Here is a 25,926-nt window from a genome sequence, read left to right as displayed (position 1 = left end):
GCATTCTTGGATGGTGATGCTGTCAGCGCTTAAGGTGATGAAGCATTGGCCGGAGCCAATCAGGAGGGACTTGGTCTTGTTGAAGTTCAACTGTAGAAAGTTAGCTCTCATCCAGGACTTGATGCCTGACAAACGTTCTGTCAGCACAGCAGTGGTCCTAGAGTCGAGGGTGGAGGCAGAGAGGTAGAGTGGGTGTCATCCTCATACATGTGGAAGTTGACGCCATGTCTACAGATGATGTCACCAAGAGGGAGCATATAGATATTGAAGAGGAGGGAACCAAGGACAGAGCCCTGAGGAACGCTGCACAAGAAAGTGTGGGGGCTAGAGTAGAAGCCATTTGTGGAGATGAAGTGGAGACGGTGTGAGAGGTACGAACTAAACCAGTCAAGGACAGGACCATGAAAGTTGAGGTGAGAGGTGAGGCAGTGGAGGAGGATAGAGTGGTCAACGGTATCAAAGGCAGCAGAGAGGTCAAGGAGGACAAGGAGGCAGAGGAAGCCCTAGACGCAGATGGATAAAATCTCTGTGATGGCTGTGGCTGACTGAAGCTTAAGGTGGATAACCTGATTTACATAGAAAAATAATCATTCTTTGCCCTGAAAATACACAGAAACTACACTTTATAGTAATTTCTATGAAGCGCTTTGAGACCTCCTGACATAAAAAGATAATGATTATTATTACGATTATTATTATTTTTCAGCTTAATAAGCATATAGATGCACAAAGTAGAGTAAAAAAATTATTTGGTCACTCAATCCATGACTGTTTGTGGGACACTACCGTGCGCAATTGACTGCCACATTTCGCCCACAAAATACAATCAATTCACTTTACAGTGTATTTATTCTGTGAAGCGCTTGAGACGTCTCAAAGACGTGATAAGGCACTATATCAAATGCAAGGATTATTATTATTATTATTACCTGCAGGAATCTACACCAACATTCTTCACCAGGACAGTGAAGGCGTAAGTAAAACCCTCTCGGAGAACACCAAAGTTCACTTCTCTTGGAAACAGCTCGAAGCCTCGAACTGGTTCCCTTAATAAACCACTTGCTAAGGGACCAGCAATTGATACAGTGTTTACTTTTCTTCTGACTGGGTCTTCTATTACAGCAAACTAAAAAAAAAATGTTTTTTTTCATTTTTGAATGAATATTTTTACCGATTCTCTTCTCCCCTTGTTAATTGTTCTGACAAGCTAGAATGATTTGAACCAGAGTCACTCAAATGGGAATTACAGAAATTTACAGTGCAGAATGTGACTATTTGGCCCATTGTCTGTGTTATCTCTTTTAAAAACAATCCTTTGAGTCCCAAATTACTTGCCTTTTCCCCATACCCAGCATTACCAGCAATGCAGTGAAAGGTGTTATGCTATTTGGGAAGGTTGTTATGCTATTTACTTCAATCACTGCTTTCGTTTCACTCTCCCCCTGCACCTCCGACTATGTAATGTCTTACTTCTGATAATTGTACTGTTAAGCATTTTAGCTCAGAACAGATTAATAAAACTTAGATTCACAAATTTATATATTATTCCCTCAACCCCTGCATCCAGGAGTTCCTGAAACACGATATGCTGGCAATGAGCTGCAGATCAATTGGCATTAAAGAGACAGTCCCGATGATACACCAATCTTTCTCTGTCAGATGCCAATTAAGCTGTTTTGCATTTTTTCTTTTTATTCTCAATTTCCAATTCCCTGTGGCTGTTCTTTCACCTCATATGGCTATAGTTTGCTGCCTTTGCAGAAATTAACTTTTGGAAATTAACCTGTTCAACTCACTGAATGTACTAGGAATAAATTCCCCTCCTCATGAATTGCTTATGGAATCTAAAGCATTTGAGGATTTTAGTATTACACTTGCTTCATTCTCCATTTTGTTATACTCTCCAGAATGAGGTAAGCAGGATGTATCCCTTCAGGAAGAGATTGAGCATTCCATTTCATAAATGGGAATTTCCACGTGTAAGTGAAGTACTGAAATGCTCTTAAGCTTGGTGATACCTTTCCACATATGTCAGATATGCAGCTGAACAAAAAATAAATTTAACACAAGGATGTGATATTGGCATAGTTAACACTGTTAATGTGTTGAACCCTTACCTTCTGGTTCCGTAGACAACCAGGTTTTGAACCCAGAATAGCTGATGGGAGTCTGATTTTGGTTTTCCTTGGCTGGCCTAAAGGATCAATCACTAAGTGTTTATTTAAGATGAGGTTGCTTCCATGGGTAGGCAGTTCTTCTGGTTTGTACAGCAGAAATCCATATTCTTATTAAAGGGAAAATGGAATTACATATTATTAGAGATGTAAAAGAAATTTGCATTTTTTTCCTCCTTCAATTTTCACCTCTTTCTTTGCTGGGCTACAGTTTCATCAGCACAATTCAATACCTCAGCTTCTGATCTCTCAATTTTTTTTCAATATATCCATAATGATCATCAGAAAAGAACAGTTAAGTTTTTTAAATTTGTAATTCTTCAAATAATAATGGGTGAACATCAAATACTGTGCATGCATGTCAGTATATGGATCTAGATTGAGTATGATAATAAATTAACAGAGCTGTTCTGAGAAAACTAAAATTAAAGAGACTGATACATTATAATATCTTGAAATACAGTCTCTCATGTCAGGATATCTCAAAGCGCTTCACATGATTTTACTGTAAAGTATATTGACTATGAACTTTTTAGCGAACGTGGTAGCCAATTGATGCACAGTAATGTCTCACAGACAGCCAGGACATGAATGATCCATTTTATCTGGGGATTGTTAGCTGGGACAACAAGAGAAAGTCCTCTTCTTTTTAACAAGCAGAGGGGGCCTCGGTTGAATGTCTCATTTGAAGAACAACATTTTTGACAATGCAGCACTGCTTTAGAACTGTATTGGAGTGACCTTTTACTCTATGAGCTCACAGCCCACAGACATGGGGCTTGAACTCACAACCATCTAACTCATAGGCGAAAGTGCTACCAGCTGAGCTAGGCTGACACCTTAAAACCTTATCTGAATCATGTAAAACTAATGGTTTAAGAATGGTACATGCCTTGACATTATGCTGATGTTGTTAAATGTATTTAGGTATCCAGACTCAATCTTGGTCATAATACATTGATTAAAAATAAAGCAGCAAGAAGTAATGTAATGAAATTCCACATCTCACTTCAAACAAAATGATCATTCCCTTACCGCATTGCAGGTTTTCACTGTCCTCTGGGCAGCACACAGTTTTGCCACCAGATGATGAAGCAGGTGATCCTTTACAGGTATTTTTGCAACTTGACTGAGGAAATTGATTTGCACATCCTCCTTTTGATGAAGGGACATAACATGTTCCGATTTTATTAGTGTACAACTAAAAATAATGTGCTGAAATCCCGACAGACAATTCCCTTGCTGAACAAGAACCCTTTCATTTCAGTTCAAACCATTGTCCTGAGGTACAAATCATTTCAAGAAATAATTTCTCACTTTTTTGAACGCTGATCTGATTCAATTCCAGTGTGGAATGGATTGAATAGATGTGGATGTGGTTCAATTAAATGGACACTTAACTCAAATAACAATGTATAACTGTTTTATTTCCATATTATTTTATACTTCATTGAAATATTGACAATAAAAGTCCATATTCCTCATTCATTCAAATATACATTCCATAGTGCTATGTTATGGAGTGGTAACAGAAACTGATTGTGGCATTGAAGATGTCAAACTTAAAATTAGCCTCTTTCACACTCTTTATTTTAATAAAGCATTCTGAAAATGTTGTGATCAAGGCTGCTGAAGATTCACAACAAAACGATTTACTCTGCTGAATTTTGATTTTCTCAGAATTTCAGAGTCGAATTTGCCAAATTGTTGAATTCAGTCAAGAGCTTCAAGCTGATTTTCTGTTGTACTTTAGAATACTCTAGAAAATAAAAAAAGTTACAGAATTAAGACAGTAGTTAATGTCTCCGAATTCTGGGCATTCTGAAATGTAGGAATTTCTATTGCTCAATCTGCTGAAGAAGGTCATGTAGATTCTGTCTACTGAAGATTACATGGATTTGATCTGCTGAAGCTCACATAAATTCTGCTGAAGGTCACATAGATTCTGTCTACTGAAGGTCACAGATTGTTGGGATTCCAATGGCTACACAAGCTACCTTGAACAAGCTCGGGCCCTGACACTTAACTGTTCAGCGCTTTGGGAGACTCCTCCCGACATGAAAGGAGCTCCATAAATATAATTTTGTTGTTGTTGTTGCTACAGCTTTTGGAACAAATTCACAGAAATGCACTAACTGCAATGTAACCGATACAACTACTGTATCTCTTATTTGTTGTTTATCAACTGTGCAGCATCACCCAAAAGACTCCATAATAAAAAGGTCACATTGTTTCAAAACAACTTACTGCGCAAGGCAGTAAAACATTTCAACATGGTAAAGTGCTAAATAATAATAATAATAACCCTTGCTTTTGACATAGTGCTTTTCTAGACGTCTCAAAGTGCTTCACAGAATAGACTGTAAAGTGAATTGATTGTGTATATTTGTGGGTGAAATGCAGCAGCCAATTGCGCACTGCAGTGTCCCGCAAACAATCGTGGATTGAAAATGATCAATTTATTATTGCGTTTTTTCTTGAGGGATTATTATCAGGCGTGTGGAATAATAATAATAATAATCCTTGCATTTGGTATAGCGCTTTTCACGTTGGGAGGACGTCCCAAAGCGCTTCACAGAACACACTGTAAAGTGAATTAACTGTATATTTGTGGGCGAACGCGGCAGCCAATTGCGCACAGCAATGTCCCACAAACAGTCGTAGATTGAAAATGACCAATTTATTAATGCTTTGTTTTGGAGGGATTATTATTATTAGGCGTGTGGAGTAAGGAAACTTGCCCAAGGTTTTGCCCTGCCTGGAATTGAACTCAGGTCTCTCGCTTGCAAAGCGAGTGCTCTAACCACTGAGCTACAGGACTCCACAAAATTACAAGAACTAAACATAATAGCCAATACTTCAGTGCAACTGGTTGAAAGAAACAAGCTATGAAGCAATAAGTATAACAAAGCTTTAATATCATACCACTACTCACACCATACATTTATTCCAACCGTTTGCTACAAAAGGAGTTTGATGCATTTTAGTGACCTGAAATTTTGTTCTAGCTTTATGAACAAATGAAATGTAAGTTTAAAAATATTACAGTGCTGCTGGATTAGTTAGGGTAAAATAATCCCGGTCATATTAATTTTGCATCAAAATATATTGTGGTGATTAGCGTGGTTTTATAAAGCTTCTATGGAATAAATCTGTAGAATTCTATAAATGTTAGCATTCCCAAATTTCAAGAACAGAAATGGGAAATTCCCCCAAAAGGTTTTATTTTTCTCTTGTATTTCAAAATGCCTTTTGAGGTTTCCAAGAACCTGAAAAGCTGTGGTTGCCTTGTTACCTTCAGAGTTCCACTGAATGGTGACAGACAGAAACATGAAGCAAAAGAATCTGCAGATATGAAACAGGCGGAGACGCAGCAAAAGATAAACAGAATAAAAGAGAAGAATCAACAGGGCTTGAGAGATAAAAGAAACAAACAACAGAACAAGGAAGAAAAATCCCCAATAAAACCATTCCAATAAAAGAAAACTGCAATAAGAAACAGAGAAAAGTAGAAACTGGGGAGCAAAAGATAAAGTAAAGCAAGATTAGATAAAATATTAAATAAAAAGTTTGATTGTTGCTAAATGCTTTCTGTACAGTAAACTCCTGATACCTCGTTACTCCAAGGGACACTCCTGACCAACAATCTCCCAATAAAATTGGTCACTCCCTCCTTCCATGGCTGTTTTTCGGACACTGCTGTCCTCATCTGGGTCCCACACTTGACAATATGTCCTGTAAAGCACTTTAAGACATCTCTACAACTTGAATGGCGCTATATTAAATGCAACAATTATTATTACAAAACAGCTCAGTGACGATTTATCCAAAGTGGCAAGTTAGGCATACGTATAAACACAAATAAATGCAGAAGGGAAACAAAAAACAGAAGTTGCTGGAAACACTCAGCAGGTCAGGCAGCATCTATAGAGAAAGGAAAATGAGTCAACATTTCAGGTCCAGAACTGGGGCATGTTGAGAGGGAGGAGCTTTTAAGGGTGAACAGACAGGGGGGAGGCAAGGCAAGGAAAAGGAGAAAGTGGGGTAGAGGACAGGGGATGATGGGTTAAAGAGGTGTTAATGATGTGAAACAAAGGGGAGATTGCCACACACAGGGGAATAGAGGTGTTAATACTGCAGAATGAAGTGGGGTGGGATGGGAGAGAGAACTTGTAACAAATCAGGCAGATTAGGAAGAGAAAAGGTGTGCCTGGGACCAAGATGATGTGGTAATGGTTACAGAAGTAATGCAGAAGGGATATTGGCTTGAGTGGAAGTGATAAGTTAAGCCAGTTATCGGGGGTTTACTGTATTCTTTATTTCTTTGGATATTTTCCCAGATATATTAATCCTTGCATTTGATGTAACACCTTACCACTTCTTAGAGATGTGTCAAAGTGCTTCACAGAATATACTGTAAAGTGAATTGACTATATATCCTGTAGCTCAATGGTTAGAGCACTCGCTTTGCAAGTGAGAGACTGAGTTCAATTCCAGGTCAGGGCGAAACCTTGGGCAAGTTTCCTTACTCCACACACCTAATAATAATAGTCCCTCCAAAATCCAAAACAATAATAAATTGGTCATTTTCAATCTACGACTGTTTGTGGGACATTGCTGTGCACAATTGCCTGCCGCGTTCGCCCACAATTATACAGTCAATTCACTTTGCAGTGTGTTCTGTGAAGCACTTTGGGACGTCCTTTTGACGTGAAAAGCGCTATATCAAATGCAAGGAAAATAAATAAATAAATTTGTATGCAAAACACGGCAGCACAGCAGTTGTGGATTCAGTGACCAAAATATTGTTATTTATATACACATTTGGATCTTTTTTAAATCAATTATTTGTATATTTGATATTATGTGGTATCCTTTATGCATATCCTTTTCAGCAACATGGGAAAATACAGGAAAAACTGCAGTGTAAGTGAAATTTCTGTTCACAACCAAGAAGAGTGTGGTCAATGAACAGTTGCCTTGTATATTCTTATTAACATGAGGGTTGGCTCATAAATGAACCAGTTTCTTACCTTGTGTGTGATGGGGACACTGAATTTGTGGCGTTGATTCAGATGACCTCTTTAGACAATTGCCTCTCTGTGCTGCACGAATAGGGGTGGGGTTTGGAGGTCGGTTACAAACATCTGATACTAAAACTGAAAAAAAAGGTTTCATCTTTTCATTCTTGTTGGTGCAAATATTTGTTAATATAAGGATTCAAGATTTTTGGGGGAAATGGAACAATTCATCATTCTCTGTCAGGCAGGTGAAATATATGTATCTCATGCATTATCAAATCAGACAATTTCATTTAAATCTGCCCATTGTGAAGTCATAAGTAAATCCAGTCCAGTCACTTTTTCTATTTGTCAATTTTTCTTTTACAACTTTCTCCCCTTGACTTGTTTTCCCCTTCCACTGGGACATGGTTGTGTGGGACCTAATCACCTGCCCAGAACCTAGTCCAAGTGACCAATAATTATTTCTGAATTTTGAAAGTTACTGTTGGCAGGTTATTCTTCCATAGATTTTATTACAGCCAAGTCCAATTACTCGATGAATACTTGTACACACTTCCAGCTTTGGTCTCTGCATAGCAGCCAAGAATGCAAATCCTGGTTGACCTTCTCTTCTCTAACCAATGGGGACACTGAAGGATCATGAGGAATCCTCATTGATAACCTGAGCACTTGCTTTTAGTAAAACTTTACCCAAGCTCACAAGAGAGGTTTATACTGTATATATAAGCTCCTTCCACCTCGTTCTTCCTGTCCAATAAGAGGAGTCCAACATTATGGCATCAAACTGTGTAAAATGAATTGAGTGTACTGATCTCAACTCTTCTACACAGATTCCTGAGGTAACTCACTGAATGCCAACCCCATTTTGACTTTACCTGTATCTGAATCACAAGAAGTTGAAGCTGAATTATTCTGAATTAGTCCTGAGCAATGAGTTTCCATCGTTGGGCATCCTGACACGTGCTTGGAGTAACAATTCACATCAGGCGCCTATGCAAAATAAATATTATACGCAGAATATTTTTTATATACACTTCTTGAACATTGCATACCATTCAGATTGCTGCAAGAATTGAAGCATATTGTTTCCATGCAGGCTACTCTACTAAAGTATTGATCTTTTCTGGGGAAATTGGGGCTATGAAATAAAAAAATTATTGATTTCCTGAAAATTGGAAATCCAGACCCGTGTAACTATCGACAGGTTTTGGACATGAACCAATTGTGACTTTGGCACAATGGTTTAGTCCATTGACAAATGTTACCGTCTTGGATTCCTGCTTAATGGTTCTAATTTTCAAACCAAACCAGTGTTTGACAGCTGCTTCACAGGTCAAATGGAAGGTTGAAAACTTTAAAGATTGCTCCCATTGCTTTTCTCTGATCGTGGAGAGAGGTATTTCTGTTAATAGACTTACCTCAATCAGTATAGTGTAAAGCAACACTGATAACAGCGGTCTTGTGTTGAGATAAAGAAAATTGTTGCTGGAGGGCAAGGAATCCAAGTGAAGGTAAAACATTTTGAAAACAGGCTTTGGAACAAGCCGTTGTGGTACAGTGGGAAGGGGCAGGAGAAGAGTACATTCCAAATGTATCGATAGTTATAGACCGGATTGATTAACAATTTTTGTTGTTGTGATAATGTTTCTGAATCTCCAAATTTGCAGTAAATTATTTAAATGAGACCATGTTTCCTCCCCTTGTCATCATTCTTTCCTGAGACATAGGCTCATGTTTCACACGTACTTGCAACGCTCCAATATTTTGCTCATACTGGCTGTTCATTATATGATACAAACGGAAATTTGTATTGTATTGATTATGTGAGTCAATATGGCATGGCATGTCCAAAGGAACATATCTTGATAACTGATTGCATGCAACTCTTTCCTAGCTATTGTATTGTGTTATATTATTATATTGAGTTATATTATAATATTATTATAGTATAATTATACATTATATTGTGTTATATTATTATACTGTATTGAGAATCATGTTTGTGTTATATTATATATTATTATATTGCATAATAATATTGTATTACAACTCTTTCCTAGCTATTGTAATCTGGATATCGACAAACAGTCCTTTACTCTGTATGTGTAATAATAATAATCTTTGTATTTGATATATCGCCTTATCATGTCATTGAGACAGCTCAAAGTGCTTCACAGAATATATTGTAAAGTGGAGTGACTGTGTTTGGTGTAGGTTTATATTCCACTGATAACAAATGATCACCATGCTGCAAAAGCCCTTCAGAATTTGAATTGCGGAGGCAAAAATAGGGAAGAATAGTAATTATAATAATCCTTGCATTTGATGTCGTGCCTCATCACGTCTTCTAGACATCTCAAAGCGCTTAACAGAATATACTGTGAAATTAATTGACTGTATTTTGTTTGGTGAAACGCGACAGCCAATTGTGCAGAGCCGTGTCCTTCAAACTGTCGTGGATTGAGGGACCAAATAATTATTATTTTTTGTAAGGAAATATTACCCCTGGAAAAGTGATCCACCAATCGACTACCAATTGGGTTGCTACTTATTGCTGGGTAAACAGAGGCGTGAGTAAGGGAGTAAGGAAACTTTTCCAACGTTTCACCCTGCCCGGGAATCAAACCCAGGTCCTCTCACTTGCGAGGCGAGTGCTCTATCCACTAAGATACAGAAAAGTGCCGTTTAATCATCAGTACCTCCACTTTGGTATCACAGTCAGTGTCGTGGGAGTCACAATGAAAAAAAGCACTAATTTTTACACTGAAACATTGAACAACAAATTATCTAGTACCTGGTTCGAGATAAAAGCCATACCCATCTCAGACTGGAAGTAGGGGGGGATGATCATGTTCTTCAGAGCTAATTGAGAGTTTTTTGCCTCACAAAGCTCCTGCCTAATAAATAGATACAGCAGTTCTGAACCACAAGAAACAATCACAGCTACATATCAAATGTTTACAATTACAGTGGAAATAACAAGCCTTTGAAATTCTAGCTTCATTCATTCCATTCAACAAAGTAACCAGCTAGGTGCTTCTCTCACACTGGAATATCACTACTTATGCTCCATGAAGTCAGTAAAAAGGATTACGTTCCTTCTTTTTTGTTTTAGCTCGGAGTAGGAACAGAGGATGAATGTTTGGGTCAATGTTGGGTTGAGATTTGGCTTAGGTGCTAGACGGGATCTAGCAGTGTTGAAAAAGTATCCAAATATCTTCAGGAAAGGAGGAGGGGTAAATTGGAGGAATGGTCTGCCTTCACCTGTAATATTACTCTTGTTCTATTATTTCTTGAAGTTGCTTCTGGTATCATTTTTGTTTCTTTTAAGTAAGAAACGTCATGACGCTTCCTACTTAAATAGTCTTTGTGTACTACAACCTCTGAGTAGAATGGGGAAATTTACTGCAAGACAGTTGTAGAATGTGACAAGTGGTTTGGCTTCAGGATGGAACTCAGGGCAAATTGTTTTGATCCCAAGGTACCAGACTCCATGTATCAGACGATGTGCCTGAGTTTGTTATTTTAAATGCAACTAAAATGAAAGTCTGGGAAACAGCAGCTTTACTTCGAAGGAACACCTCCCAATCAGTCTTTGTATTCTATTTAAACTAGCATCTCCCTTATCTTCTTACATTCATTTATTCTTTCTTAGAGTATTTTTTTTTACCTGTACTCTTCTAATCTTTGGGGCCATTGAGATTCATGCTTGTGTTCACTTAAGAGAAAAATAGAGAATATTAAAATTCCTGATATGTTCACTTACACTATAACAATTGTTTTTCTTTCAGTTAACTAATACTACAGTAAAAAAAATCTGGTTTCTGTTATGTAGGTTCTGGGATCACATTAACCCATGTGATACGGTATAGTGCTTCAATCCATTTTTTAAAAAAAGTCAGACCATTCAGTAGAATAAGTTCTAAAATCAGTTATTTTATCAAAAAACCTTCATTATTTTAACCTGTTAGTAAAGATAGTTTGTTTTTCTAATATAAAAGTAATTGTAGCTTGCAGTCATTTTTTAATATTTATTTGGCTGAATTTATTTGGAACCAAAATGATTTTGCTATTAAAGAATCCCCCATTAAATGTGAAATCATTTGACTAACAATATTTTTCATATTCAGCAATTTAACATTTCATACTATACATAGTCCATTTGGGTAAGTACCAGAAATTATCACCTTCAACTAACTGATTTAATATTTTTCAATTATTAAATGCTAGTGCCATGAAACAGAAATAAAAATGAAGATGGGAGAGAAAAAAATTTGGAATTCTGCTGAGATTGGATTTGCGTACCTGCCTCGAAACAACTCTTCACATTTAGTCATCTCGGTTGGGATCTGTATTGGGGGTGCCACAGCGTGCTCATAAATTGAGGCTACATCCACTATATTACATAGAAAATAATTAGACAGATATGTAGAGATTTAAGATTGTCATGCCTTTTCGTTCACATTCATACCCTTGCACAAAATGACATTGATTACTATTTTCTATGGTCTGTCAAGTGGCCATCCCGTGGCCCGCGGGCAGGAAGAGCCTGTGGGGCCGTCAAGAAGTGCCCTGCTGAACTTTCGCACTAGTCTAGGTGAGTCTGTTTCGAATCAATATTTTGTTTCCATTTCTTTCTTTATTGAATGTGTCTGGATTTATGCCATCAATCAAGAAATAATCAATCAATCAAGAAAATGTATTTTGTTGGCTGAGCAAAAAGACTGATCACCACTGAATGGTATTCTAGATCAGGGTGGTCCAACTGGTGGCTGTGGGCTGCATCTGGACCAGGGGATGATTTCCAACTTCATTGTCCGCTGAATAAATACAGGTGACAAGTTGAGGAGATGGTCACTGGCTGACAATGGTACTGGTCAACAAGGAGACAGACATGGGTGGGGAGGGGGTTCAGGCTCATCACCATGCTTGAGAAAATATGGGATGTTCTCTCGTGACTTTAAATCTGTTTTGCTTATTCTTGATTATTTTGAAATATTAGATATCACTGAAACATGATTACAAGGAGATCTATGGTGGGAGTTAAATATTCCAGGATTCTCAGTTTACAGGAAAGGTAGGCACTGTGGGAAATGAGGTGCCGGGTTAGCCCTGTTAATTAGGGATGAAATAAAAGCAGTGGAGAGGAAGGATCTGAAATCCGATGACCAGGAGGTAGAGATAATATGGGTGGAAATAAAAAATAACAAGGGGCAGAAAATATTAATGGGAGTGGTTTATAGACCCCCAAACAGTGATCACAATATAGCACAAGGTATTAATCAAGAAATCAGTGGAGCATGTAGGAAAGGTAAAGCGATAATAGTGGGTGATTTCAATCTCCACATAGATTGGGAAAAACAAATTGGCAAAAGTAGGTTAGAAGAAGAGTTCATTGAGTATATGAGAGATAACTTTCTAGAGCAGCATGCCGAGGAACCAACTAGGGGATAGGCCATCCTGGACCTTGTTTTGTTTAACGAAACAGGGCTAGTCGGCAGTGTAGGTATTAAGACTCCTCTAGAGCAGAGTGATCACAATATGATTGAATTCTGCATTAAGTTAGAGAAGGATATAGTTAAATCCGAAGCAAGTATTCTGAATTTAAATAAGGCTAATTTTGTAGGTATGAAGAAAGATTTCGGTAAAATGAACTGGAGAATCAGATTAAGAGGTAAAAATGTAGACCAACAGTGGCAAATATTTAAGGATGTAGTGCATAATTCTCAGCGGTCGCATATTCCCTTGCAGAATAAGAGTATCACAGGGAAAGCAATTCATCCGTGGCTAACTAGAGCAGTTAGGGAAAGCATCAAATTAAAAGAAAAAGCTTATAAAAGCAAATCTGAAGATTGGGAGAGTTTTAGAAACCAGCAAAACAAAAACTAAAAAACTCATTAAGAGCGAGAAAAAGGAGTATGAGGGTAAGCTAGCTAGGAACATTAAGTCAGATTGTAAAAGTTTTTACAAATACATTAAGAGGAATCGGCTAGTGAGGGTAAATGTAGGTCCACTTCAGTCAGAGACGGGAGAAGTTGTAATGGGTGATAAGGACATGGCAGAGTCCCTAAATGGATACTTTGCATCTGTCTTCACCCTAGAAAACACAAGTCTGCCAACAATAGAGATGCACCAAGGGGATAAGGACAGGGAGCAACTTAGGGAAATTTTTATTAGTCGAGAATTGGTGCTAGGGAAACTGTTAACACTAAAAAGTGACAAATCTCTTGGTCCAGATGGCTTGCATCCCAGGGTTTTAAAAGAGGTAGCTTATGATATAGTGGAGGCCTTGTATCTGATCTTCCAAAATTCCTTGGATTCTGGAATAGTCCCCATGGATTGGAAGATCGCAAATGTCACACCACTATTTAAAAAAGGTGGAAAGGAAAAGATGGGGAACTATAGGCCAGTTAGTCTCACATCAGTGATAGGAAAAATTTTAGAATCATTGATTAAGGATGTGGTTTTGTGGTATTTAGGGGAGCACGATATAATTAGGCCAAGTCAACATGGCTTCACAAAAGGGAAGTCATGTTTGACAAATCTCATAGAATATTTCGAGTAAACTAGATAAGGGTGAATCAGTGGATGTGGTCTATTTGGACTTCCAGAAGGCATTTGATAAGGTGCCGCACAAAAGGTTAGTCCAAAAGATAGGGGCCCATGGAATTGGGAGCATGTTAACGTGGATTGGGGAAAGGTTAACAGGTAGCAAACAAAGAGTAGGGATAACCGGGTCCTTTTCAGATTGGCGGGATGTGACTAGTGGAGTGTCACAAGGATCAGTCCTTGAGCCTCAGCTATTTACCATCTACATCAACGATCTAGATGAGGACATCAAAGTTAATATATCTAAATTCATGGATGACACAAAACTAGGAGGAAGTGTCAACACAGAGGATGACATTAAAAAAATGCAGCGTGACATAGATAGGTGAGGTGATTGGGCAGGTAGTTGGCAGCTGAAGTATAATGTAGGGAAGTGCAAAATCATCCACTTAGGTAACAAAAATAGAAGAGCAAGTTATTTTTTAGAAGGGGAGAGATTGGAATGTGTTAGCGTCCAGAGGGACTTGGGTGTCCTTGTACACCAATCACAGAAAGTTAGTCTGCAGGTGCAGCAGCAATTAGGAAAGCTAACGGTATGTTAGCATTCATTATGAAAGGATTAGAGTATAAGAGTAGGGAAGTCTTGCTGCAACTGTATAGGGCCCTGGTGAGACCACACCTGGAATACTGTGTGCAGTTTTGGTCTCCTCATTTAAGGAAGGACGTACTTGCCTTGGAGGGGGTGCAGCGTAGATTTACTAGGTTAGTACCAGAGATGAAGGGGATGAGTTACGAGGATAGGCTGACCAATTTGGGCCTATATTCTCTAGAATATAGAAGAATTAGAGGGGATCTTATAGAAACCTAGTAGATAGAGTAGTGGGAGTAGATAGTGGGAGATTGTTTCCCCTGGTTGGAGAAACTAAAACCAGGGATCACAACCTTAAAATCGGAGGCCAGCCCTTTCGCACTGAGTTGAGGAAGAACTTCACTCAAAGGGTGGTGAATGTATGGAACTCGCTACACCAAAGGGCTGTTGACGCTCAGTCCTTGAACACATTCAAGACTGAGATAGATAGATTTCTTATTGCAAAAGAGATTAAGGGATATGGGGATAAGGCAGGGTCAGGTTATTAGCTGGAGTTAGATTAGAAGATCAGCCATGATTGAATGGCGGGGCAGGCTGAAAGGGCCGAATGGCCTACTCCTGCTCCTACATGTTATGTTATGTTATATTCAGTGTATCTTTATTTAATATCTTTGATAGATTTGCAATGATGGATTAATCTGTTTGGGTTTTGTTGAGCATTCTCTGTAAGGACATCCACATGCTGAGTTGATATCCTGTGTTTTGATACATAAAAATGAACTTAATACATATATTATTTCCATTTTAGATTATCATTATTTTGTTCATTGTTAGGGCTGTTAATAATTGTGTGCATTTTAATTCACTTAATTATTTTCTTTCACTTTCATTGTTTACTATGGAGTTAATGATTATTTTTGTATATATGTACTTTATTGATAAAAGTGTATTAAGTATAAAAGGGTATGAAAGCAAGTTTTATGTAGGCTGGATTGTTAGTAAAAAATGAAAATGTACCTTTAGTTGCTTCCTTATCTTCTATTTGTGATTCTTCATTGTCAGGATAGGACTGCAGAAGAGTCACAGTGTTACATTTAAGGTACTGTATTTCCAATTTTCAGTACATTAGTCAGAAGACAAATAGGATGCATGATGTAAAGATAGACTAAATAGATAAACAATGCAGCCTACTGAGCATCCAATAAGAAAGCAATATGAATTGAATAGTATTATTCTTTAAAGGGATCCTCAATATAGCACCAAAACTCTGCACTGTTTTTTTTCCCTTCATTTTGTGATGTTACTGGAGATTCAAAGAAGAGGCCAAATACTTGGTCATATGGAAATGGGAGTAAGGAGAGCTGTCTGACTTCTATGCATTTCCTACATGTTTTATTAGGTTTTGGTATACCTAATAGGGTACAATTTGTGAGGATCCAAAACTGGTTAAAAACATCAGTTGAAGATATTGTGAGAAATGTATGCACTGATACATATATACCTATATACATATATAGTGTTCTGCCAATATCTCCCCACTATCTCCAAAAAAATAACGATCTTTATTGATGTTCACCCTGCATTTCTGAGTAATTGGTTTCTGCTGGTTGAATAAGAAATGTTACAGTGTGGATTAGAAAGGTGGTTTCATACCAGAACTAGTTTAAACAGATCAGCAGCTTGCATACGCTCTTCCTCACTGCGTGGCTCCTTAATTATCATTTCATTCACTTCTTGTTCCTTCTGCAGAATTTGCTCTATGTACTCCTAACATGAAAGAAATATTACCTTAAATATTGCAAAATACATAGGAAAATATAAAACTAAAGAAATTCCCTTACTTTTATTAGTCGTGCCCTTTGTTTTAAGATAGAAATATTAGGACCACATTTAATTTAAAAACCTAGCTGACACCACAAGAATTTTACATTACATGTACTCTTCTACTCTCAAAATCTAAATACCTTAAGAGAATTTTGCATTTGATGCCGGAGTTCTACACGAACAGGTTCATACTGGAAGAGCTGACGGACTTCTAGAACAGGGGGGCACTTTAAGACAGGAAGAGGAGGTCGTGGTACATTCTGAAGTGACAAGTCACAGATGTTTGTGCCAAAAATAGGTCCGGGTGTCTTCTGCTGTAAATATTAAACATAGAAAGAGGAATATATATGATTTACAAGGATGTGTTATAAATTATACTTATGGTGAGTTAGCTTTGGATTTGAGAAGCTTTATTGGCAAAACCTAGAGACAGAAACACAAAACTAGTAACTAAACATCTGTGTGACAATATTTTAAAATTGGAAAGTTGTGAAACCCATGTTTGTGAAGAAATGAAGAGCAATTTCCCAGTGCTTTATTGTTTGCCTGGGTTAATCTGAGTTTGATTGCAACTACATAATCAGTGCATGTCTCAGAGAAGGAATGATGCCGGGGGCTGCTGAAATTTATAGTAAGGGGCTATTGAGAAGACATTCAATAAAGCTGTAGACTTTTTCTGCATTCAAGCTAGAAAATTAGAAGCTAAAGTAAACCTAAGTGAAATTGGTGACTGCTCCAGTGATGCAATTGAATATATACCAGAAGCTTTAAAGTACTTCACTAAAAGAGGCTATTGTGGAGTCCTGTAGCTCAGTGGTTAGAGCACTCGCCTTGCAAATGAGACACCTGGGTTCAATTCCAGGCAGGACGAAACTTTGGGCAAGTTTCCTTACTCCACACACCTAATAATAATCCCTCCAAAACAAAACAATAATAAATTGGTCATTTTCAATCCACGACTGTTTGTGGGACTCTGCTGTGCGAAATTGGCTGCCGCGTTCGCCCACAAATATACAGTCAATTCACTTTACTATATCAAATGCAAGAATTATTATTATTATTATTAACCTCCTCGGTCACTCTCCTCCACAATTACATAAGAACATAAGAAATAGGCGCAAGAGTGGGCCATTCGACCCCTCGAGCCTGCCCCACCATTTAATAAGATCATGGCTGATTTTCTAACCTAATTCCATTTACCTGCGCTATCCCCATATCCCTTAATCTCTTTAGTTTTTAAAAATCTATTGATCTCAGTCTTGAATATGTTCAATGACTGAGCATCCACAGCCTTCTGGGGTAGAGAATTCCATAAATTCACTACCCTCTGAGTGAAGAAATGTTTTTTCAACTCAGTTCTAAAAGGCTGAGCTTTAATCCTGAGACTATGAGCCCCTAGTTTTAGATTTTCCAATCAGGGGAAACAGTTTCACATTATCTATCCTGTCAAGACCCTTAAGAATCTTATAGGTTTCTATAAGATCACCTCTAATTCTTCTATATTCTAGAGAATATAGGCCTAGTCTACTCAACCTCTCCTCATAGGTCAACCCCCTCATCCCAGGAACCAACCTAGTGAACCTACATTACACCCCCTTTAAGGCGAGTATATCCTTTCTTAGATAAGGAAACCAAAACTGCACAATATTCCAGGTGCAGTCTCACCATGGCCCTACACAATAGACTTTCCTACTCTTGTACTCTAACCCCTTTTCAATAAAGGCTAACATGCTATTAGCCTTCCTAATTGCTTGCTGTACCTGCATACTAACTTTCTGTGATTGGTGTACAAGGACACCTAAATCCCTCTGAATACTAACACTATCTAGTCTCTCCCCCTCTAGAAATTAATCTGTTTTTCTATTTTTTCTACCTAGGTGAATAACTTCACACTTTCCCACATTATATTCCACTTGCCAAATTCTTGCCCACTTACTTAACCTGCCTATATCGCTTTGCATCCTCCTTGTGTCCTCCTCACAGCTTACTTTCCCACCTAGCTTTGTATCACCCTCACCTACAAGGCCATTCACGGCCTTGCTCCCCTCTACCTCTCCGACCTACTATCCCCCTACCTACCTGCCCGTACCCTCCGTTCCTCTGGCTCCGGTCTGCTCCACATCCCCCGCCCCAACCGCCCTACCATCGGTGGCCGGGCCTTCAGCCTCTCAGCCCCCAGGCTCTGGAACTCCATCCCCCAGTGCCTTCGCCTTGCTTCCTCCCTTTCCTCCTTCAAGGCCGGTCTCAAGACCTTTCTCTTTGACCGTGCCTTCGGCTCCCCTCTCGACTCTCTACCCCCTCCTCGTTCCCTCCCTTCCCTCCCCTCACCCTGACCATTTCTCCCTTGCTCGGGTCCTGACCCAACTGTACAGCGCCTTGGGACGTCCTCCCGACATGAAAGGCGCTCAATAAATGGAATCTTGTGTTGTTGTTGTTGTATCGTCCGCGAATTTAGATACATTAAGCTGTATTTCCTCATCTAAGTTATTGATGTTCACTGTAAATGGTTGAGGCCCAAGCACTGATCCTTGCGGCACTCCACAAGTCACAATCTGCCAATCTGTGAAGGACCCGTTTATCCCTACTCTGTTTTCTACCTGTTAACCACTCTTCGATCCATGCTAATATATTACCCTTAATTCCATGAGCCCTAATCTTATGTAACAACTTTTTATGTGGCACCCAGATACTGCTGTGCGCAATTGGCTGCCGCGTTTCGCCCACAAATATACAGTCAATTCACTTTACAGTATATTCTGTGAAGCGCTTTGAGATGTCTAGAAGACGTGAAAAGCGCTATATCAAATGCAAGGATTATTATTATTATTATTCTTTATGGATGAACTTCTTGTGTTGACAGTGAGTGCCAAAACATTATTGGATGGGCAGGTAAATAACAGGAGGACAAATAGCATTCAGGAAAATTTGGATCAATTAAGCAGACACAATGGACTACAAATTTACATTTAAATAGTGCTTTTCACGTTGAGAGGAGATAAGCCATGAAGTTGAAGATGGTACCTCTACTGAAGGAAACTTGTCCCACTTTCTTGACTGAAGGTTGGGAGGTACAATGTTGTCTATTTCTTTCTTAATTAACCAGCGGGATCCAATGTCCTCAGTGGCTGGCTGGAGAAAAGTGATACCCAGGACCCCTGTTTGAAACAGATGGAAGGCTCAAAGGTAAAAGAATAGTATCAAGATGTTTCTGTTAAATATGGTGTATTTCACAACCATCTAATAATATAAAATTCCATGTTTCAGTTGCTATGTGGTTTATCCCTTCAAGGATAATTATATGGGGAAAGTGTGTGATGAATGGGAGGCTCAAAAATACCTTATTACTATATTCTTAAAAAGTATATAAAGTTACAGGGAAGTTATTATAAGAAACTACACCTATTTCTGGGACACTACTGTGCGCAATTGGATGCTGCATTTCACCCACAAAATATAGTCAATTCACTTTCCAGTATATTCTGTGATGCGCATTGAGACATCTCGAAGACTTGATAAGGCGTTATATCAAATGGAAGGATTATTATGATTACACTGTACATTTATTATAAATACTGCTACAAAATGCTGGTAGCTCCACGAGTGAGTCACTGAACTCTCAAAGCAATGTATAGCAGTTGTTATTGAATGAGTATTCTCATTTGCTGGCATGGTTGTCAGATGGCATTTCTACAATACATCGACAGCATTGATTGAAATAAGTAAACACATCACAAAATAGCACTGACTATCTCAGTTGCCTAGCTAAAGGAAGAAAGATGGCGAGAGGAGGGACATAAAATACGGGAAGGTGAAATCAAAAATAATATTTAAAAATAGCCATCAAAATTATTACTACTAAGAAAATTAATGTATTCTGTTATGCTATAAAACATTTTTGTAAATGTGATTCTGAATCTAGCCTTGGATCATGTCACTTGCCACATTTCCACTTCCTAACCTGGAAATTCTGGCAGTCGTTCTTTCAGGACGGCGGTGGCTGGATTGCAGTATGCCCGGAACAGGTATTCTTCCACTTCGCTGGATCGCAGCAGTTCAGTACCTGAGAGATCATCATGCAGGATAAAAAACCTAGCAGGTAAAATGTGATAATGTTAAGTTGTAAATATGTCAACAGGTACACAAAGAAGGGTGGCTGGTTCCTAGGTATGACGGTTCTGTATACTTAAGCATTAGTGCACTGTGGCTGTGGGGAGCAAGTTCCAAGATTCATGATTTAAAATCTAGGATTTAAAGTAATAAAGGCATTCGATAGGGTAGATACAGATAAACCATTTCCTCTGGTGGGGGAATCCAGAACAAGGGAGCATAATCTTAAAATTAGAGCTAGGCCATTCAGAGTGAAATTAGAAAGCAGTTTTTCACCCAAAGGGAAATAGAAAACTGGAACTCTCTCCCCCAAAAGAATGTGGATGCTGGATCCATTCACATTTTAAAGACAGAGGTAGACAAATATTTGTTACGTCAGGGTGTTAAGGGATATGGGGCAAGGGCGGGTAACTGGACTTAAGGTACAGATCAGCCATGATTTTATAAAATGGTGGAACAGGCTCGAAGGGCTGAATAGCCTACTCCTGTTTCTGTATCTATGTATGCTGTTGAGCCTCTGTCAGACTGCTGTGGCGAGGTGCAATAATTTTTTGGCTGCTGTCACATGTAATCCAAAGAGTTGCCCTTCTCCCTCATGTGTATATTTAGCTCCCTCTTAAATGCATCCATGCTATCTGGTTCAACCACTGTTTCAGGAAGCAAACTCCACATGCTCACATTCCCTCTGCATGAAGAAGTTCCTCTTATATTCCTCCTACATTTAGTCCTGGCCAACTGTCCTTCCTAGACTTGAGACCCACCCTGGTCCAGAAGCACAATCTATGGATTAACTGATCATTTTAGTTTAACCTACAATTTAAATTCCCAATGTGTTATTTAAATAGATTAGAATTTTCAATAGCAATCACTTGCTAATGGTTCAATATACAATTATAAATGAATATTTGTTAATTAAAATCAAACCTTGGAGCATGTTTTTCATATTTGACTGGTTCACTTTTTTGACTATGACTCTGCAACAAAAAATGTTCATCCTCTTGCTCAATCTCTTCAGTGTCAGTGAGAACAGGAAGTGTTGTGCCATCCACCATTACCTACAAAAAGTTTAAAATACATAAAATACAATCTGTAAATATTTCTAATAAAATAATAAAATAATCCTTTTGATATAGGATAGAGTCCTGTAGATATTGACCAAACCACTCGTCTCACAAGCGAGAGAACCTGAGTTGATTCCGGGCAGAGTGAAACATTGGGCAAGTTTCCTCACTCCGCATGGCTGTTTACCTAGCCGTAAGCAGAACCCGGTTGTTAGTCAATTGGCGGATTGCTTTTCTGCGGGTAATAATCCCTTCAAAAAAATAATAATAATTTGGACACTCAATCCACGACTGTTTGTGGGACACTTCTGTGTGCAATTGGCTGCTGCTTATTGCCCACAAAATATACAGTCAATTCACTTTACAGTATATTCTGTGAAGCGCTTTGAGACATCTCGAAGATGTGGTAAGGTGCTATATCAAATGCAAGGATTATTATTATTATTATATAGCTACTTTCACATCTCAAAAGTTTTTCACCAGATTCACTGTAGACTTTGCATTGTGTGGACAGCAGACATAGTCCACAGACAAACAGCCATGATGTAAATGGGGGATTGTTGGCCAGGACACTGGGAGAAACTTGCTTTTCTCTCCAAATAGTGCCATTGGATTTTAATGCCCAACTGAAAAGGTAGATGGGACCTTGGTTTCAGTGTCTCATCTGGCACCTGCAACAAAGCAGAACTTCATTGGAGAGTCAGACTAGATTGAGAGTTCAAAGTCCACACATGGGGCTTGAACCCAGATAACAACAAATTACATTTATATAGCGCCTTTCACATCGAGAGGATATCCCAAGGAACCGATGATTGAATAGAGTTACTGTATAAACTATGAAATGGATTCTTGTTACCTGGAACTCATTTCCCTCCTGGTCGATGACCTCACAGATGACCTGGGAAGTATATTTCATGATATAGGTGCCTTGTTGGAGATCCATAGGGCCATTGTTGCTTGAAATTGATGAGTATAGAGCACAGCCTTCCTGATCAATACTTAGGGATCCCACACTTGCTGGAAAAATCTGAAATACAAACAGCAGAAACAAATCAAACTCTGGAGAGATTCAATCCTTTTTCATATTTTTGACCCACATAAAAAGTTTTATGGAATGTTTGCTTTTTCAAAACAGAAAAGAAAACATCAATTTACAGACAGATCCATTCCTAATTTAACTACAATGTGACGATCTCTTCATCTTTCTGTATGTCAACATTACAGCAGATTAATTTCTACTACAGAGCTATGAACTCTGTGTGCTAATGGTACAAATTGTTGGGTAAATGTGTTTTCAATAGCTACGAGGAAATGTTAAATCCATAATATTGTTAAATGACTTATTATGGTGCAAATACTTTAATGTGTCTGTTTCAGCTTTTGTACTGTTGAGTCAAAAAGAATAATACTGTACACCAACAGAAATGGACCAAAATACTTTTGGATGCTTCTTTTTACTTCAATGCCATTGCTGTTGCAGTAGTTTATTCCATAAGTCTGCACAAAAGGTAATCTACCAGAAAGCATGTATAAATATACAACAATAAATTGCACTTAAATAGGGCTTTTCATGCAAGACAATATCTCAAATCACTTTTCAGAGACAGAGTGGGAGCTCGAGCTAATTAAGAGACAGAATAGGAGGAGATGCCTGAAACCGCGGTGAAATCGACAGGTTTCTAAATGGATTTTGAAAATGGAGGAGGAGGGAACAAGGTAGAGGGATTTTGGAAAAGAGTTCCAGAGAATGGGACAAAAATATCTGAAAGCTCGTTCACTAATGGTTGGAGTTCATTAATGGTTTCTCACTCGACCAACCAAAGTTGGTGGAGTGGGAAAGGTGGGTGTGGGAGTAGGACAAAGGGAGTTCAGTGGGGCAAGACTGTCTGAATGATAGAACATCAGAAGGAATTCTGCACAAGGTTGTACACCAGAAGGCTGTCTGCACAAGACAGTATACCAGAAAGCAAGCAATGAACCCAATTTATTATCAGAAATCATGGTTCTCAGACATGTCTTTACTCCTTCCTTCCTAAACATTTTGAGTAATTCTATTTTTTGATAAACTTTATTAAAATTATTTAAATAACTCATTTTACCTTATCAGATCACAACTGCAAGAAACTGTATTTTTTAAGAAGGCAGAATGATGACAGAATGTTAAAAGCATAAAGGTCACTTGGCCTATTATGTCTGCGTGGTTTGCTTCCACACTGGAGCAATTATCTTAAGCTGATTCCCTTGCTCTTTCCCCTGGAAGATTTTTAATTTTTCTTCATGTATTTTTACAATTTATGAAGTATGATGTTATATCTTATTCTTAAAACCAATGATCAAACAACAATAATAAATGTACGGGAGTACCAAATTGTATAAATGAAGATAAGAACTAACATTTTTATTGCATCTTTGAACATGGATAGATCTCAAGGTATTTACTATCAGGTGCAGTAACTATATTTGCAAGCAAATGCAAATGTCATAATTTGTCCTAGCAACAGCTCGCAACAGTCAGGAGGCCAATTAACCTCAAAATCGTAAGTAAGTTTGAGAAACACATTTCTCTTTTCAAAAAGAGTCATGAGATCCTTAAAATTCATCTTATCAGGCAGACGAGAGCTCAACTTTTAACCTCACTAATAATAATAATAATAATAATGTACAACAGCTATTTTCTTCCAAGTTCATTATAACAGAGGCAAAACCCACATATTCCACCATTATGTAGCTAACTTGTTTGGTTGTCTCTTCAGTACCCTCTGTGAAATAATCACTAAAGGACATCACCTCTAAAAAAGCAGGACTCTCTCAGCACTGTGCTGGGATGTCAGTTGAGTCTGAACTTGATTCTTGACATGGAAGTTAATTCCACAATCTTTAGCCTCAAAGGGAAAAATATACTAACTTACATAGACTGCATGTACAGAAAGACTGCTTGATTTCAGCACAAGAAGTGTGCTTTAGTTCAATGCTCAAAATAAAAAAGGAGAAATAATAATAATCCTTGCATTTGATATAGCACTTTTCACTTCTTTGAGACATTTCAAAGCCATTCACAGAATATACTGTAAAGTGAATTGACTGTATATTTGTGGTCAAAACACGGCAGCTAATTGAGCACAGCAGTGTCCTACAAATACGAATACCCAGTTTGGTAAATAAAAACAAATAACTTGTATCTGTGATATATTACCTGGTATGTCCCTTGTGGCTTGGCAACAATGGTTGTACCATTCCCAAACACTGTACAACAGCTATTTTCTTCCAAGTTCATTATAACAGTGGCAAAACCCACGCATTCCACCATTATGTAGCTAACTTGTTTGGTTGTCTCTTCAGTATCCTCTGTGAAGTAATCAATAACCTTTCAAACTACAGTAATATTAATAATAATATTGCATTAGATTTCACGGCTAATCACGTCGGAAAGACATCTTGAAGTATTCACGTTTTCGCAATGTTTTAATGGATTTTAAAGAAAATTGGTTTGGTTCGTGAACTATGGCTTGTTTGCCTTAAATACTCAATTGCATTAGAAATATAACAAAATATATATACCTGCGTATGTATATAGTATGATATACTTACATACGCAGGTATATACATTTTGACATGGCACCAAACATTAATGTTTGATGAGAATGTCTGATTAATTGAGGTAAAAGTAAAATAAAAATATTTGTTTTACCAGCTTCATGTCTTCCCTCAAAGAATGGCACTTTGACATCCTGATAGTATGTACTAATCCTGGTTCCATCAGCATGCTCCACTATAATGCTGTTATTCCCAAGGACAGTTATTACTTTATCCTGCCTTGTAATCATTACCTGCATTGCAACATCACAAAATACATTAATCTGTAAAATGTCATTTTTCAACAATATAAACAATGACAATTACTTCCATTAATATAGCGCATTTACACTTGGTAGCACCTTGGAGTTCTTAACAGTGGTGCAGCTTGACACCTAGCCAGGGAGAGAGAGGAAGTGACCATAGGTGCAATCTGAAGACGGACATGGAGGGGCAAAGAGAAGGGATTAAGGCAGAGAGTTCCAGGGTTTCAGGGCACAAAAAATAATTACATTTGTATATTGTCTTTCACATCAGAAGGATGACCCAAGGCGCTGGCAGTTAAGGGTTTGTACCCAAGCTGGGGGTTGGAATCAAGAGTGATGGAGGATAGGGGAAGTGGGAGGGTGGCCAAAAGCAAGATCAAAGAGAAAAGTCTTGATAAAGGCCCTGAAGCAGGCAAGGAAGATGGGGGGTGGGGGGAGGTGGAGGGATTGTGGGATGCAGTTCTAGAGGACAGGCGCTCTACAAATGAAATCTTGTTGTTGTTGTTGTTGTTGTTGACAGGGGCAGAGAAACCCAACTGCCAATAGTGAGGTGGGCAGGGACATGAAGCAGGCCAATGCCTGCCAAGTGGAGGGAACGGACAGGTTGGTATAGTGTCAATAAGTCGCAGCGGTAGGGAGGAGCAAGGTTGTGAAGGGCTTTAAAAGGATGACGATTTTAAACTCGATCCTCTGAGGGATGGGGAATCAGTGGAGCAGGGCGAGGATAGGGGTGATCAGTTCACAGAGCTTGGTACAGGA

At 38.4% G+C, this 25,926-nt stretch overlaps 1 protein-coding gene and 1 long non-coding RNA gene across 2 annotated transcripts in view; both read right to left on the bottom strand.

The window, feature by feature from the left end:
• The window catches only part of spag17 (sperm associated antigen 17), a 72,075-nt gene that overhangs the window by 4,573 nt on the left and 41,576 nt on the right, over positions 1 to 25,926 (bottom strand). Inside the window, 16 exon segments of the mRNA XM_042334043.1 lie at positions 930 to 1,126; positions 2,118 to 2,284; positions 7,208 to 7,333; positions 8,074 to 8,188; positions 9,993 to 10,095; positions 10,869 to 10,916; positions 11,504 to 11,594; positions 15,354 to 15,405; positions 15,990 to 16,103; positions 16,301 to 16,474; positions 19,182 to 19,315; positions 20,119 to 20,249; positions 21,192 to 21,322; positions 22,185 to 22,355; positions 24,522 to 24,673; positions 25,017 to 25,155. Coding sequence (XP_042189977.1) covers positions 930 to 1,126; positions 2,118 to 2,284; positions 7,208 to 7,333; positions 8,074 to 8,188; positions 9,993 to 10,095; positions 10,869 to 10,916; positions 11,504 to 11,594; positions 15,354 to 15,405; positions 15,990 to 16,103; positions 16,301 to 16,474; positions 19,182 to 19,315; positions 20,119 to 20,249; positions 21,192 to 21,322; positions 22,185 to 22,355; positions 24,522 to 24,673; positions 25,017 to 25,155 — 2,045 coding nt within the window.
• On the bottom strand, positions 1,098 to 3,323 carry LOC121848927. Its single transcript, XR_006085071.1, has 3 exons — positions 3,210 to 3,323; positions 2,118 to 2,284; positions 1,098 to 1,126 (listed from the first exon to the last, which is right to left on the bottom strand). It is a non-coding gene; the product is annotated as an uncharacterized LOC121848927 (long non-coding RNA).

This window comes from Callorhinchus milii, unplaced genomic scaffold (assembly GCF_018977255.1).
Source record: "Callorhinchus milii isolate IMCB2004 unplaced genomic scaffold, IMCB_Cmil_1.0 Scaffold4, whole genome shotgun sequence".
Classification (NCBI taxonomy): domain Eukaryota; kingdom Metazoa; phylum Chordata; class Chondrichthyes; order Chimaeriformes; family Callorhinchidae; genus Callorhinchus; species Callorhinchus milii.
The sequence above is the reverse complement of the archived record's forward strand: the minus strand, read 5'-3'. Positions and strand labels throughout refer to the sequence as shown.